The sequence below is a fragment of the Callorhinus ursinus genome, unplaced genomic scaffold (assembly GCF_003265705.2).
Source record: "Callorhinus ursinus isolate GAN/ISIS: 27379988/994484 unplaced genomic scaffold, GSC_fseal_2.0 scaffold25, whole genome shotgun sequence".
Classification (NCBI taxonomy): domain Eukaryota; kingdom Metazoa; phylum Chordata; class Mammalia; order Carnivora; family Otariidae; genus Callorhinus; species Callorhinus ursinus.
In genome coordinates, this window is record NW_027397087.1 from 30522618 (window position 1) to 30538756 (window position 16139).

Consider the following 16139-nt stretch of genomic DNA (forward strand, 5'->3'; position numbering starts at 1 on the left):
GATAAATTGTCAAGGTGTCTGTCATCCTTACCTACTTAGAACATAGATCAGAACTAGTATTAAAGGCAAAGAGCTTTGAGCATTCATTCCATATACTGAACTATTCCAAAGAGGGTTCCTTTAGGACCTAAACTTAGTCTACCATCAAAGAGAGTTCACATCCATTGAAAATTGGGGGAAGAATGTGTTGGGAGTTCGTGGGTAGATAGCCCAGGATTATCATTCTGTTCTGAAGAAGCCATGTGTGGCTAATTGTGAAATTCTATTTCTTGATGTTCTAGGGTTGCATTCAGGACCTGAAGTGGCTTTTCACATCCGAATTCCTTATTTCCAATAGGTACCCCTTCTACATGCTTTCCTGCATTGACATGGATTGGAAGGTGCTCACATGGCTTCGTTACACTGTGTGGATTCCCTTGTATCCTCTGGGATGTTTGGCAGAAGGTACTTTCAAGAACACTAGGTTTTATAAGCTTAGTTCCAAAGGATAGCTAAGCTGATAGGCCAAAGCTTTCTTCCTTCCCCTGCCAGCCTTAGTCTGATATACAGGTGTTAGACTTTTTAACTTTCTTTCTAGTGGCTTCCTTCCATAATACTCTTGGTACCCAGACTATTCCAGGGAAGTAGCTCGTTTTTGTGAGGTTTGGAAGCTGTGCGTTCATGTATTGCATGCTCCTATTTATATGGTATTTAGAATTTTTCCAAAGCCAGGTTCGTATCAATGACTTCATTTAATTCTGACAGACACCTAGTGAGTGAGTCAGGTAGGGAGTTTTCTCTCCATTTAATAGAGTAGAGAACTAAAGCTCAGTGCTGTCAAGATGAATGTTCCTCATTCATCTTCTCCTTGTCAGCTTGGAGGCTCATTGCTTATGAAAACTAGGGGGAGAACTAGAACAGGCATGAGGCCTGTGTACTAAGGGGAGGGAACCATTTTCAGCGCACCCAGAACTGACACTGTGGGGGGTAGAAGCTTCTCTCACTAGATGGCACTGTATTTCATTTGCTTCTGACAGGTTCTTGTTTCTGCTTTTAGCTGTCTCAGTGATCCAGTCCATTCCAGTATTCAACGAAACAGGAAGATTCAGTTTCACGTTGCCATATCCAGTGAAAATCAAAGTTAGATTTTCCTTTTTTCTTCAGATTTATCTTATAATATTATTTTTAGGTAAGTATTGGCTCTGTGATAGACTTTTTCCTGTCACTTCTAAGAGGGTAGAGTTAAATGATTCAAAGCTTTCAAAGCCTTTATTAGGATTTTTATTTCCGGAAGAGTAGTATAGAGTTAGAGAAACATTATTTTGTACAACAGGCCCATGAGGAGAAAATGCTATGTATTTCTTCCAGATCACCAGTGGTTGAGTTGTCTTCTTGGTGTGCTCTTGGTCACTGGGAATTCACCATATTTCATGTTTAGAACAATATATAAGAAGCTCTAGTAGAAAAAGAAGAGCATTTTAATTTTACTAATTTGAGTGATACGTTCCTTATCCAAAGTTTACAGAGGAGGTAATACCACTGGCAGCAAGGAAGGAAGAAGGCAGTCAAGGCCTCTGAGCAGCCAAGAGATGTCATAAAGCTTCTACCTAATAATAGGAAAGCCCCCCCTGCCCCACTACTCCTGTAAAACCAGCTTATATATTAATTTACATAAAAATCACAAATCTTTGCCTTAATTCATAAAAACTAAGAACTAGAAGAAGTAAACCTAATTATTGCAAATAAAGCCTCCCTAATCATAAAGACTGTTTAGATAAAGTTCTAATGCATTTTTTAAAAAAGATTTTATTTATTTGGTAGAGAGAGAGTGAGAGAGCACAAGCAGGGGGAGCAGCAGAGGGAGAGGGAGCAGCAGAGGGAGAGGGAGAAGCAGGCTGCCCTGCTGAGCAGAGTCCGATGTGGGGCTCGGTCCCAGGACCCTGGGATTATGACCTGAGCCGAAGGCAGACGCTTCACCAACTGAGCCACCCAGGCGTCCCTAGTTCTAACGCAATTTAATATAATTTACATATTTCTCTCTCTCGTAGTTCACAAAAATCTTCAGGTAGCCCTAAATAAGTATGGCTGTCTGGTCTTCTAGCAACAGGATATGACAACAGATAGTGTATTAGTAGCTTAAGACAACAGATGCTTACTATCTCACAGAAAGCAGCCTAGCTGGGTGCCTCGGAATCCCCCCTGAGGTTTCAGTCAGGCTGTCAGTCCGGCAGGGGCTGCAGTTTCTGCAGTCTCGACTGAGGCTGGAGGATCTTCATTTTATGTAAATCTTGACTTAAAAGAACAAAGGAAAAACCGAACTCTAATTAATGAAATGTTTAGGGGTGAAGTATACTGATGTCTGCAACTTACAGTGAAATACATCAAAAATGAGATGGGAATGAGCAGGTGACAAAGTGAAGATAATAAAAAAAGTTTAGATCTAAGTGTTGGTTCACTGTACAGTATTTTACTCTTTTGTATGTTTGAAAATTTTCACATTAGAATATGGGATAAAATAAAACAGTAAACCGACTGGGGAAAAAAGCGAGTGGTCTCTAGTACATCGATGAGAACTTGGTCAGAGTTTAATTCCCCAGCACCCTACAGGAAGCACAGTGCTGTGGGCTAGGATAAGCAGCCATCTAGAGACTGTCCCTGCCCCAAGAGCTTCTGGTTAGAAACAAAGATTGCCTTTTCTCATTGGCTTTTTTCTTTTTCAGGGTTGTACGTAAATTTCCGTCACCTTTATAAACAGCGCAGGCGGCGCTATGGACAAAAAAAGAAAAAGATCCACTAAGAAGATTTAGATGACATCTTGCCAGTTTGAGCCTAATCTATAATTCTTACAGTTTTACCTTCTTGTACTGATGTAAAAGCTTTTTAAAGTTAAATGATTAAATTCTCAGTGAGGCTATATTCCCTTTCCCCCCAGTAACATTCCTGAATTTACAGAATTATCTTAGCGTAGTACTTGCATGACGTGGATTCCTGATATCTGATGACAGGTTTGTTCTCGTGTATTCCATTAACGACAGCAAGAGACTCAGCCCTACCCCCATGCGCTCCTTGTCCAGTTGCTCTCACATGGGCCAGAGGTCCTGCTTCAGTGCCCTAACCCTACCAGGTACCGGCCATTCTTATAGTTGGCACTGTTTATTTCAGCTGTTGGCTCGGGGAAAAAAAAGCACTGTTGCCTCTGCAGGAGGCTGTGAAAGTGATTTAGGCAGGACCTTATACATTCTGTACCCAAGGGGTTGTTTGTTAAGTGGGGTGGCACTGATAGAACATTTCTGAGTCTGAGTGAGGCTAAGAGAACACCTAGTACCTCTGAGCATCTTTTGGCTTCTACCACCACCTGTCACGGCAGTGCTTACCTGTGTGCACATTGAGGAGGCACAGAATGGTTTTGGGAGAAACCAGTCAGAACCTTGGAACACCATGGTCACTTACTTCATTTCTAGCTAAATCAGAACGACCTTCAACACTAAAGAAAGATGAAACATTAAATTTAGAAAACCGTGAGATTGTAAGAGTTCCAACCCCAGATGGCTACAGGTGTCAGAAGGGTCAAACCGGCAGTAAGACAGCTGCTGGAGTGTGGCCTGCGGCAACCGCAAGCGCACAAAACACGCCTGCAGACCAGGCCTAGGCTGTGCGCATACATAAAACGGCTCTCTTCCTCTGCGCTGGCCAAGTCCATTTCCTTGTAAACCTGTCAGAGTGGCTGGCGGAACTGACCTCAGAAACGCCTGCCTTTGTTCTGCTGTTGTTTCACTGGTCTGCTCTCGGAGAGGGAAAACAGTGAGAACTTTGGCGGGAGAAGCTTAACAAAAGCTTCCTGGCGGGAAACCCACCCAGAGGAACTGAGAAAAAATGTAGACATTGTAAAGCTTGGCTATTGTCAAAAATATTGTTTCCTCTAAAACATTCCAAGTTAACCAAGTAAAATATGTGTTAGAAGTAATGCTTGTATAAAAGAATTTAAAAGCATGGTAGTTCTGTTCTGCCATTCCTATTGTTCTTGGGGGAAAGGAGACACCATGAGCTACGCTATTTCTCTGAGCCCGATATGGAAACTTGGTTTGACCTAAAAACATCAGATTAGCATAGGCTGGCTGATTTTTTTTTTTTTTTTTTTACAAGTTCATTGCACTGGAGGGTATCTTGCATGTCTAACTTCTGTCAACACTTGTTTGTGTTAACTTCTGATGTTTTCACCTGATTTTGTTTATTTGGACAGATCAGCTTTGCAGTGTATGCTCCATCTTTGTGGCAGAATCCTGTATTCTTAGTGATTGTTATAAACTCCTTTATTGCTGAGAAAGCAAAACATTGTGTATTTCTATTAAACATTTAAAATCAAAATCCTAACAACTTGTGTTTAAAGATCATTTAGTCTGGTAGGTTTTCAAGTTGTTAATGATAAAGTCCTTTGTTCAGAAAAAATATATAGCATGGTAAAAACGTTAAATTCAGCATGTGAAAATGGTTGCTTGGGGGTGAAGCCTGCGGGAGGGATAACCTCAGGAAGTCCACAGAGCAATCTGAAAAGCACTGATGACAGAAAGCTCGGAGAAGTTACCTGACTTGCCTAATGTCATGATGAATTGGTACCATAACTGACTATAGTGATCAGTCAGAAATCACTTGGGTGGAACCTGGCTTAGGCAGAGACCTAACCAGTGTCAGAAACAAGGAAGTTCACATGGAACCCAAGGAACTCTCAGGATTTATGAATCTGTGCCACTTAGGAAGTTGAAATTACATTCAGGTGAATAGGACAGACTGAAAGGCGAAGACCCATTAGTTTCCCAGTGAATCTGTTTTATAGAAAATCAAGTATTTTATTTTCATTAAAAAACAAACAAAACTTGAAGAAGTGGGAATCATTTTATACATTTATGGTTGCCGTTTAAAAGTCTGTATGAAGACATACTAAAAGCACCAAAGGGTTACCATCAAGTTTTTGCCGAAGTTCTAAAGACAGTTCTGAAACTTAACGATATTGGGCTTGTATTTAGCAAATCCCAGACAGTTTGGGCTGCTCATTCCAAGGGCAGAAGCTGGAAAATGTCCTTACGGTTGGGAGAGGAGAGGAGAGAAGGTGCCTTTCAGGAAGCCAGAGAACCCTTGCTGATTAGGTTTCCTGAGGAAGTGGGGAGAGCTCTGTGCTCATCAGTCCTTTTAAGAGTCTCAGGAGATGTGCCCATTGTGGGAGCAACAATGGTTTTTTGGGCTTAAAGACTCAGCCCCAGAAAGCTAAGGTCAAAGCCCAAGCAGCCAACCAGCCTTCAGAACCCTCCTCAGATTCTAGCAGAGAACTGAAACCAGCAAGTGGTGCTTCTGAGGCAGCCTCAGGGAGGTCTTCGGGGGGGCTCTTGCAGAGGTGAATAAATTGGAAAGTTTTTACCCTAAATCATTTTCACCTGAAATGAAAAAAGCGGGCAGGCTCCCAAAGTCAGCTTCACATTCTTTCAGTGCTGCTGCCAGAGAAGTCTGTGTGCAAAGGTGTGATATTGTGCTCGTAGCCGGCGTACTCGGAGGTGCCGGTGCTGGCCAGCTTGAGCTGCTGGGCAGCATGGGTCAGCTGGAAGGCGGCGTCCGGGTGCGCTGTGTCGGGCAGCAGCGTGCACTCCCTTTCCAGCATGTCAGCCACCCCTTTGAGCAGGTCCAGGAAACCAAACGCCAGGGCAGCCTTTCGTAAACGGTTTAGCTCCTGAAACAAGATTAAAAAAACAAAACCCACCAATGTTCCTGAAATGCATTTTCCTTGTCACATACTTTCTAAGTCCTCAACTTAAACTACGTTTTTCTTGATCCCCAAAATTAAGTGAGCATTTTTACGGGAGAACAAGTGCTTGTACAGAGACGCCAGTCACAAGAGTGTGATGACATGAAAGAGTTCCTCTACAGGTGATCAGAAAGCTGGCTGACTGAAACACAGGTGGTCACCACCACAGCCGATGAACGCTTACACCAAACACGATGAGACACTGCACACATTTCATTTACTCCGAACGCTCAGGAGGATGACTTTTCCCATTACTCAGGCATGGAAAAGGCTAGTCCCAAACCTCAGAGGGCTCTGAACCCTCTGGTGCTTTCTCTCTGGCTGGGCCTCAGACCGAACAACAGTGAACATGTTTGGAGGCTCTGGAGGATTCAAGAAGTCTGACCTGAAAGACTGCCACGAAAAGAAGGATCGGGTAGTGGATGGAAGTGGAGAAATACAAAGAGCCCCATCAACCACTTAGCTGTGCAATCTAGGCCAGTCGTGTAGCCTCTGGGTCTCAGTGGTCTCATTTATAAAGCAAGAAGGAGGACCTCTTGTTGGCCCACTGCAGGGGCTGACGCAGGTGCCTGGCAGAGGCCCTTCCACAGCTGATATGTGGGATTCTATAAAGCCAGAAAAGAGAAGTGGGTTTTCTGACCACCTCTCTACTATCATCTGTTAACAAGTGAAAAGTTCAGAAGAAGGCCAAAGTACAAGTGTGCCTTCTTGAACAGACAGGTGACGACTGTAGGGGAGAAGGGAATTACAGCAGGAGTGGACATCAAGGGCCTGTGTGAACTGTTGGCTTCATGGGGAGGGAGTGCACGGCTGGCTGAGCAGCTTTCTGAACTCTGATGAAGACTGCTCTCGCTTGATTTCGCCAGCTTGCCACATAATTAGGTTTGAAGACAACAGTGACATAAAGGTAATGAGGTAACACCCAGACAAAGTGGCACGTATGTTCTCCAGAAGAGATGCTAGCCTGGGGAGGCTGTGTGCACCACAAAATAGTAGTAGCTGGGCTACAACTGACAACACGGCATGCCTCACACTGCCGCTTAAGTTCAGTCAAACACCAGATGGAAAGGGAAGAAACAAGGTGTTTACTTAAATGCACCCCCAAATCCATCCACTAGTTATAACTTTATTCCCTCCACCAATAGTTCTGGATTAGCTAGGGAGGATTCCGGAGGGCCATCCTTTTGCAATTCATAAAAGTACAATTTTAGTAGTCATTCCTGGAAGCAGCTTCTCTGGTAGAGAAAGAATGTTTTGGGAAATCATCATCCCGGGAAGTCCCCCTGGTTGTCTGGGGTTAGATTGGATACGCCTACAAGCATGGTGAGGAGAGTTCAGGGCTTTGACCTATAGGTTCTTCTTTTGACTCCTTCCCTCAGCCATGCACAGCAGCACCACGACAGAGGAGCCTTGTGCACAGAACCAGGCCACTTAAGCACTTCTGATTCTTGGGTTTTAGGGCAGCAGTGGACCTATCATTGCTATTGACTTTAACAATGAAAACACTGAGGCACAAGCCAAACATTTCTAATTCCTGTCCATGTTCATACTCTTCACTATTGTGAACGATTTATTTTTGGCACACATCCCAGGGCCCACCCTCTTCCACTATAATTCTGATAGTCTCACCTTATAGAATGTCTGTGTTTTTTCAGGTAATTTCCTTGCATTTCTTAAAATCTTCTGTACATCTGTCTATCAAGGGTAAAAAGATTTCAGCATTAGGATTCCGTGGTAAAAGGGGAAAGAATACAAAAGGATGGCTCTAAATGTTTAGAGAAATGAATATGGGAACAGAGGTGCAGTGTCAAGATGAGCTTCCCTTCTGAGTTAATGTCACTGTTCTGTTCAACATTAGTAAAGCACCTCCTCCTTTAAAATGTTTGATGATAATAAATCCCTTAGTGACAGAAGTGAACTCGTCTCACAAAAATACACCCAATAAACCCATACATCTATAGCCAGCTGCTTTCTGGCCAGGGAGCCAAGACCATTCAATGGGGGAAGGAACAGTCTCTTGAACAAATGGTGCCAGGACAACTGGATATCCTCATGCAAGGGAATGAAGCTGGACTCTTCCTTCACACCATATATAAAAAAACCCCAAAAAACAAAAAAACTCAAAATGGTTTAGAGACCTAAATGCAAGAGCTAGAACTACAAAACTCTTAGAAGAAAACACAGGTGTAAATCTTCATGACCTTGGATTGGTAATGATTTCTTAGTTATGACAACAGCATAGCAACAAACGAAAAAGAATTTTGACAAGTGTTCTTAGCAGCAGTATTCACAGTAGCCAGAAGGTGGAAACAATCCAAACGTTCATCAACTGATGAATAGGTAAACAGAGGTGGCCATCAAAAGGAATCAAGTACTGATGTATGTTACAAAATGGCCAAACGCTGAAAACATTATGTCAAGTGAAGGAAGCCAAACACAAAAAAAGTCATACATTGTATGATGCTATTTATATGAAATATCTAGAATAGGGCAAATCCACAGAGTCAAAAAGCAGATTAGTGGTTGCCAAGGACTAGGGGAAGTCGGGAATGTAGTGACTTAATGGGTACAGGGTTGCCTCTTGGGGTGATGAAAATGTTCTAGAACTACACAGTGATGATGGTTGTATAACATTATGATCACACTAAATGACAATGAATTTTCACTATACTTTAAAGTGGTTGAAATGGTAACTTTTATGTTATGTTTTTCACAATAAAAAAAATACACCCAGACCAAAACAAAATTTAAAAAATAATTTAAGAAAAATTCAGCTTTCCTTCTGACAGGGAAGTATTGGGGTCAGGGATGGCAGGAGAGAACCTTATTTTCCAACAAAGCCCCTACCCCCATAGGGTAGGGTGTGTCCAGTCTCTGTGGAAAGACGAAACTGTGCCATCAACAGAAGCTATTTCCCTTGTCAGCTGGCCTAACCTCCCCTTCTCATCTGGCTTAGGTTGGACTCATTAGAGGAACAAAGAAAAAAAGATGGTGCTCAAATGAGAAAAAAGCCTCAAAAAGTGATTTTTAAAAATAGGCAGAAATGACCATATGTCAGTAGAAGGAGAAACATCACTGAGTACCTTGCCTGAAAACAGCACACCTTGAGAATAGTGTAATCTTAGCTTCCCATAAAAGTAGTGTTTTGGTGGAATTAAGGTGTAATGCCATTGCTTGGGTTCTACTGTGGGGACAGAAGAAATAACCCCATGAAGATTTTTTACATCCTTCTTAAAAAACTGCTGTCAAAGATAAAACCCATTATGTCAATGCCTCACCATGTCAAAAATTTTACACTGAAATTCAATGCCAGGAGAATATGTCTCTCTAGAACTGACATGCTTCCTTCTGTTCTGAAAAACCATATAACCCTACATGTTGCTTTTCTGACCTTGGTAGCAGGAAGCTTGGAGCCAAATTGCTCAAATATAATTATTTTGCCTTGGGTTCCTGATGCAATGGTCTCCCTTCTTCCTCTAGGTTTTGTACTGCTCTAAATTTTGTAAGAAGTGATTTTTCTGCATACGTGTTTTACTGTAGGCCACCTCAAATCCTTTTTGGAAATAATGACAAACATTAGAGGTAAATGAATTACTAAGTATCAAAGGAAAGGAAAATCAAATCAGATGTCCGCCTGCCTGCCAGAATCCCTCCCCCGTCCCCAGCGGAAAGCAACTTGAATGGTAATGTTACCTGCAGGCCACTGGGTTTGATCCAGACAGTCACATTCTGGGCATAACTGCGTTTGTTTCTGGGCTGCAGGGGGAATGGGCTCTTATTGTCATCTTCTCCGTAAGGGTTTTCTTTAGCATCTTAAAAGAAAAACACATTCTTGAAATGACATCTGGCAAAACATAATCAATTACATTTCCAATTAGGCTAGAAGCTCTCTGAATCATTCAATCTTCTACATCCTGTTACTTCCCTAATTAAGAAAATCCATTCACACTTCCTTCAGGTTAGGGAACCTGTTCTCCAAAGAAAGCCACTGATGTAAGAGACTAAACCATTAACTGATGCCCATGTAGGTAAAAAAAAAAAAACAACAGCTTAATGTTTCTAAAGAGACAAGCCTCACTTATTTGCTTTATCAACTGAGGTCAGAGAGAATAAAAACTAATACATGCAACAATTCTAAAGTACATATTTAAAGAAATATAAATAAAGAAATATATAAACACACAACGCAATTCTGGCCCAAAGATCGAATGGTAGCCACTGGCCCATGCAGCTACTGAATACTGACTGGTGGCTAGAGTGACTGAGGAACTGAATTTTAAATTTTACTTATTTTAATTTAAGTAGCCTCAGGTCTAAGCACTGAGAAAATTCCAGAGGAAAATTATATGTAACCACAATAAGGAAAAGGGCAAGAGAAGAAATACTTTTTTTCGTTAAATATACCCCATGTCGTGATGGCTTATTAGTTATTGCTTTCAAAGATTTAAAGCCAGGTTGGTTTCTTAGCCATGTGAATAAATAAAGGTTTCTGTTTTTCTACCTGCTCCCTGAGCCAATGAAACTTTGCCACAAACTCACAAAGCCTACTTATATCTATTGGCTCATTTTATCCTGATTAGTATCACCTTCTGGGGTCGAGAGAGCCAGGATCATTTCCCCACCAAGTTCAGGGAGCTTACATCCCTTGCCCAAATGTTCATAATGGCAACTGGAATGAACCCAGTTTCTCTGAGACAGAAGCTCTCTAACACCAATTTGGTCATTAATTTAAATATTTTATACTTGCCCCACACTACATGTCAGTGCCCCCCGCCTCCTAGCACCTCCAAGAAGTATCAGTCCAGGTTTCCTGACATATTTCCGCAAATACTTGCACATATATAAGCCCTTTTAGCCAGGCCAAGATCCCAGGAGTCTTTTTCCATGAAGCACGTTTATTTCTAACTTCCCTGCCACTATTTCTGTTATTGCCCTTGACTGGAGTGCTCCCCTTCCCTCATCCACTTATTCCCTTACTCACTTGCTCACTCATTAGCTATACTAAGCCCCCATGATGTAGCAAGCACTCCGCTAGGAAGTGTGGCTGGAGAAGATTTTTTTCTGGACTCAAGGAACTTACAGAATAAAGAGTATTTATTAAGTTCCAAACACTTTACATATACACCTTCTTTCCTTACAGCAACCCTAGGGGTGTATATATTATTGGTCCCATGAAAGATGAGGGAACTGAGGCTCAGAGAGTTTGGACCCTCACAGGCTTCACAGTCACTCAGCTGGGCCTGCTTGCAAAAGCAACACTTTTTCTACCACTCAACCTTGCCATTCCTCACACACCCAAACTCACTTATATTCCAGGTCCAGATCTTATCCCACCTTCTCCACGAAGTTGTACCAAGTGTTCCTGGCACACAGTACTTTCTCTAGACCCTTTTCTACTACAGCACTCAGTATCAGTACCAAACATTGCAACATCTAACCACAGTCTATCTTGTACTGTCTCTAATTGTTTGAAGCCTCTATGTGGTAACTGGTTTGACAGACAAAAAAATACTGCATCTATGAAAAAAGAACAGGAGACAGACATAAGAAATATGGTAACAGAAATTAAAAAAGCAGTTGCAAGATAAAGCCAAAGATACCTTAGAGAAATTAGAAAAGAAAAAAAATAGAAAAATGGGTGGAAGATAAGAAAATTATATAAAAATCATAAACAGATGTTCTAGAAAGGAAGAACAGAGAATACAGAGAGAGGGAAATCAAACACATGATTCATGTTCCCAGGACTGAAGAACATGAATTGCCAGATGGAAGGGCCCACTGAATGCCCAGCACAATGAATGAAGAGACCAACAACTAAGTACATCATTCTGAAAATCCAGAATACGAGTGACACAAAGAAGCGCCTCTGGGAGTGCAGAGGAAATAGAGATCTGGGTCAAAGCCCTGACGGCATTGCACTAGACTCTCAGTAGCAACACATGAGGCCAGAAAAGAAAAACAGAGCTATGCATCAAAACTCTAAGGTAAAGTGATCCCCAACCGGCACTCAATATCCAAAGGAACCATCAACTGAGTGTAAGGGGTGAAACACAGACATTTCCAAATACGCAAGATTTCAAACATCTACTTCTCATGTACCCCTTTCTCAGGAGGAGTCAGGAAATAGGGGAGCCACAGGAAAGATGGGAAGGGAAGGCTGACAGCTACCCAGAAGGCACAGAGAACAAACCATTCACTTCTGAAATAAGAGGAAGTGAAAGGACTCTAAGGGAAAAAAAAAGAACACTGACAAAAATACCTGAACAATGTATTCTACTTAGGAATTAGCAGTAAGTACACAGAAAAGAGCAAAGAAAAGCGAAGTTAAGTAAAGCAAGTAGAGGGAAAGGCCGTGAGAGAGCCCAGAGGGAGGGCTGGCTGCCCTCATCTGCTGCTGGCCGCCCCCACAGCCTGCCTGCCCGCCCAGCTCTTTCCCAGAGCCTCCGAGGAACCTCAGTGTCTTTCCAACACAGCCTGCCTTTTAACGGAAGTTAGAAGACAGCCGACCTCTGAACAACATGGGTGTGAAGTGTACAGGTCCACTTACACACAGGATTTTCCTTATAATTACAAGTACTCTAAATGTATTTTCTCTTCCTTAGGGTTTTTAAAATAACAGTTTCTTTTTTTTTTTTTTTAAATTTTTTTTTTTTTTTTCATGAGAGACGGGGGGGGGGGGGGGAGGGAGAGGGGGAGGGAGGGGGGGAGAGAGAGAGAGAGAGAGAGAGAGAGAGAGAGAGAGAGAGAGAGAGAGAGAAGCAGAGGGAGAAGCAGGGAGCCCGATGCGGGACTCGATCCCAGGACCCTGGGATCATGACCTGAGCCTAAGGCAGACGCTTAACCATCTGAGCCACCCAGGCGCCCTAAAATAAGTTTCTTTTCTCTAGCTTTCTTTATGATAAAAAAGCAGTATATAATACATATAACGTACAAAATATGTGTTCATCAACTGTTTATGTTATTAGTAAGGCTTCTGGTCAACAGTAGGCTCGGACTAGTTAAATTCTGGGGCAGTTAAAAGTCACAACTCCCACATTATTCAAGGGTCAATTGCACATTTATCTTGCCTGCTAGAAAAAAGAAAATATCTTCAAAAAAAACAAAACTGTGCAGGGAACAAAGAGTTTCAAAATAAAGTGTAACTCGGTGTACCACATGGCTTAGTCATAACTACCATTCACATCATCTAACAAGGACAGAATACTGCTTTACCCAAAAAGAACACTATAACCACACTGGAAGCATAGAGGAAGGGAAAAACGCGCTTCTTGGGTGGGTGGGGATGGTGGTGGTAAGAGAGCTAAGCAGTCAACTTTAAAAAGTCAAAATGACATTTAAAATGAAAAAAAAAAGCCAAGAAATAGTTACATACTTCTAATATTTAGAAATGTAAACACCAAAAAAAACCTCCTCCCACAATTAGAAGTTTTAAGTGGTTGTTTCTAGAAACAGAATGAGAAGTAGGAGAGATAGGTATAAACAACCGTACTGTTTGGCATGCCTTGCTTTGACAAATAAATAAATTAATAAATAAAAAGTTCTTTGACATCAGCCGTGGAAACATTTTTCTAGGTACGTCTCCTCAGGCAAGGGAAACGAAAGCAAAATAAAGCTACTGGGAGTACACCAAAATAAAAAGCTTTTTGTGTAGCAAAGAAAACCATCAACACAACAAAAAGGCAACTTACTGAATGGAAGAAAATATTTGTAACTGATTATATCCGATAAGGGGTTAATATCCAAAATATATCAAGAACTTACACAATTCAATACCAGAAAAACAAACAATACAATTAAAAAACAGGCAGAGGACCTGAATAGATATTTTTCCAAAGAAGAAATACAAATGGCCGACACATGAAAAAATGCTCAACATCAGTGTTCATCAGGGAAATGCAAATCAAACCATAATGAGATACCATCAGAATGACCAAAATAAAAAACACAAAAAATAGGGGCGCCTGGATGGCTCAGTTAAGCATCTGACTCTTGGTTTCGGCTCAGGACATGATCTCATGGGTCATGGTACTGAGCCGTGTCGGGCTCCCTGCTCAGAGAGGAGTCTGCTTGAAAGATTCTCTCCCTCTGCCCCTACCCCCACGCATACACTCTCTCTCTAATAAATAAATAAATCTTTAAAAACAAACAAAAACACAAAAAATAACAAGTGTTGGTCAGGATGTGGAGAAAAAGAAACCCTTGGGCAATGCTCGCGGGAATACAAATTAGTGCAGGCACTGTGGAAACCAGTAATGGAGGTTCCTCAAAAAATTAAAAATAGAATTACCATGATTCATTAATTCCAGTACTGGGTATTTACCCAAAGAAAATGAAAACACTAATTTGAAAAGATATATGCACCCCTATGTTTACTGCAATATTACTTAAAATAGCCAAGACATGAAAGTAACCTAAGTGTCCATCTATAGATAGATGGATAAAGAAGATGTGCTGGATATACAGATAGATAGATAGATACATGAACGCACATACATGCACGCACTGGAATATTATTCAGAATATTATTCTTTTTAAAAAAGAATGAGACCTTGCCATTTGTAACAATGTGGATGGATCTAGCCGGTATAATGCTAAGTGAGGTAAGTCAGAGAAAGACAAATACCACATGATTTCACTCATATGTGTAATTTCAGACACAAAACAAATAAAGAGACAAACAAAAGAAACCAGACTCTTATACACAAACAAACTAGTGGTTGCTAGATGAGAGGTGTACACGGGATGGGTGAAACAGATAAAGGGGATTATGAGTACAGTTACCACGATGAGCACTGAGTCATGCACAGAATTGTTCAATCATTATATTGTACACCTGAAACAAACACCCTATGCTAATTACACTTCAATTAAAAAAAGAAGAAAAACCCCAGCTGAGCAGCAGCCATGACTCTGCGTCACCCTATGGCTATGGGCCTCTACAAGGGCGACAAGATGACAAGTATCAGCAAGGCCAGGCAGAGCTGGTACTGTGGGCACCTCACCAAGTACTCCAAGTTCGTTTGGGACATGACTCAAGCCCCATACAAACAGTGTGCCATGGAGCTGCTCCAAGTCTCCAAGGACAAGCATGCCCTCGAGTTCATCAAGAAAAGGGTGGGGACACACATCTGTGCCAAAAGGGAGAGAAGAGCTGAGCAACGTCCTGATGGCCATGAGGAAAGTGAAAGTTAAGAAGGACTGACCCCCCCTCCCCTCTATATGTAATAAAGCCTTTTTAATCCTAACCTCACAAGCCTGTCCTGAGAATCAAATGAGATTATACAATTCGTCATGTCTAGCACAGTGTTTTGTACAAAGTTCAATAAAATGTTAGCTTTATTATCTTAATTTGAAAAAAAGAACAGAACCTGAGGGAGGAAAAAATGAATAAGGGGCAGGGTAAAAAGCAGTTCAATCTGAATGAAGAATATGTGTAACAAACCAAGCACTGCTAGATTGGAAGCTAGAACAGAAAGGTATTTGAATGCTACATCTTAGATTATGGATAGGTATCTGTGGGAAAAATGTTAACAACAGTGTAGGTCAGGGGTCGACAAACTTTTCCTGCAAAGGGCCAGACCGTAAATATTTTAGAGTCTGTGGGTTATATGTTCTATTGTAACTACCCAACTCTGCCACTGAAGAATGAAAGTAGCCCTACATAACACATAGATCACATAAATGAATGAGTTTGACTGTGTAATGAAACTTTTTAGTAAAACTTTTTTTACAAAATAAGCAGTGGGCTAGTTTGGCCAGCAGGCATTGGTTAGCTGACCTCTGATCGAAACGAAAGGTAAAAAAACAAAACAAAAAAAACAGAACAAGGCAAGAGCAGTGCAAATGAATGAAAAGGCTGAATGAATTTAAGAATGCTACCGAGGGAGACTAGGTGAGGAATCTCCCCATCCTAACACACACACACACAGCTTCCTCTGCCCTGTGCTTTCTAATTACTGCCTTACTTCTTTCCTCTTGTGGCAAACTTTTCACGTTCATTTCCTCATCTCTAACTCATTCCTCCACTAGCCTCCTGGCTAACTATGGACTGAAGCTACTCTTACAAAGCTACCAAAAAATCTCCTGTAGAGATCAAATGACTCTTGATTCATAGTGTCCTTTTCTTTCCTCTTGGTTTCTATTCTTTCCTAAAACTCTTGAGTCATTTACAACACTCATTCTGCAGTCTCTTTCAGATTAAGTTCTCAAGGTGCTAATCCTCCTGTTGGCCTCCCTTCAAAGGAGATGAAATCCTTGCGTAATTTAAAGACTCTTCTTCAAATCAGGAACTCATCTTCAGTGGGGATGTTCTTTTTGGCAGAAGTCCTTTTGCCCTGGGTTGACATTATATTAACTCTGGGGGATGTAC

The 16139-nt window shown here is 41.5% G+C and overlaps 2 protein-coding genes and 1 pseudogene across 9 annotated transcripts in view; 2 read left to right on the forward strand and 1 right to left on the reverse strand.

The window, feature by feature from the left end:
- Nucleotides 1-4353, forward strand: part of HACD3 (3-hydroxyacyl-CoA dehydratase 3) — a 45634-nt gene extending 41281 nt beyond the window's left edge. For both annotated transcript variants that reach the window (XM_025883847.2, XM_073877210.1), the window contains 3 exons: nt 338-444; nt 1037-1168; nt 2700-4353. In XM_025883847.2, the coding sequence (XP_025739632.1) occupies nt 338-444; nt 1037-1168; nt 2700-2776 (316 nt within the window). In that variant the 3' untranslated portion in view covers nt 2777-4353. The remainder of the gene's footprint in view (nt 1-337; nt 445-1036; nt 1169-2699) is intronic.
- The window catches only part of INTS14 (integrator complex subunit 14), a 34200-nt gene continuing 19278 nt past the window's right edge, over nt 1218-16139 (reverse strand). For 5 of the 7 annotated variants that reach the window (XM_025883846.2, XM_025883841.2, XM_025883843.2 and 2 more), the window contains 3 exons: nt 9464-9582; nt 7400-7465; nt 4803-5695 (listed from right to left, as the gene is read on the reverse strand). In XM_025883846.2, the coding sequence (XP_025739631.1) occupies nt 5444-5695; nt 7400-7465; nt 9464-9582 (437 nt within the window). In that variant the 3' untranslated portion in view covers nt 4803-5443. Of the gene's footprint in view, nt 2272-4802; nt 5696-7399; nt 7466-9463; nt 9583-16139 lie in introns of those variants that run through there. The other 2 variants (XR_003210522.2, XM_025883845.2) reach the window with 2 other exon arrangements.
- LOC112832986 (large ribosomal subunit protein eL36 pseudogene) lies at nt 14675-15800 on the forward strand (annotated as a pseudogene).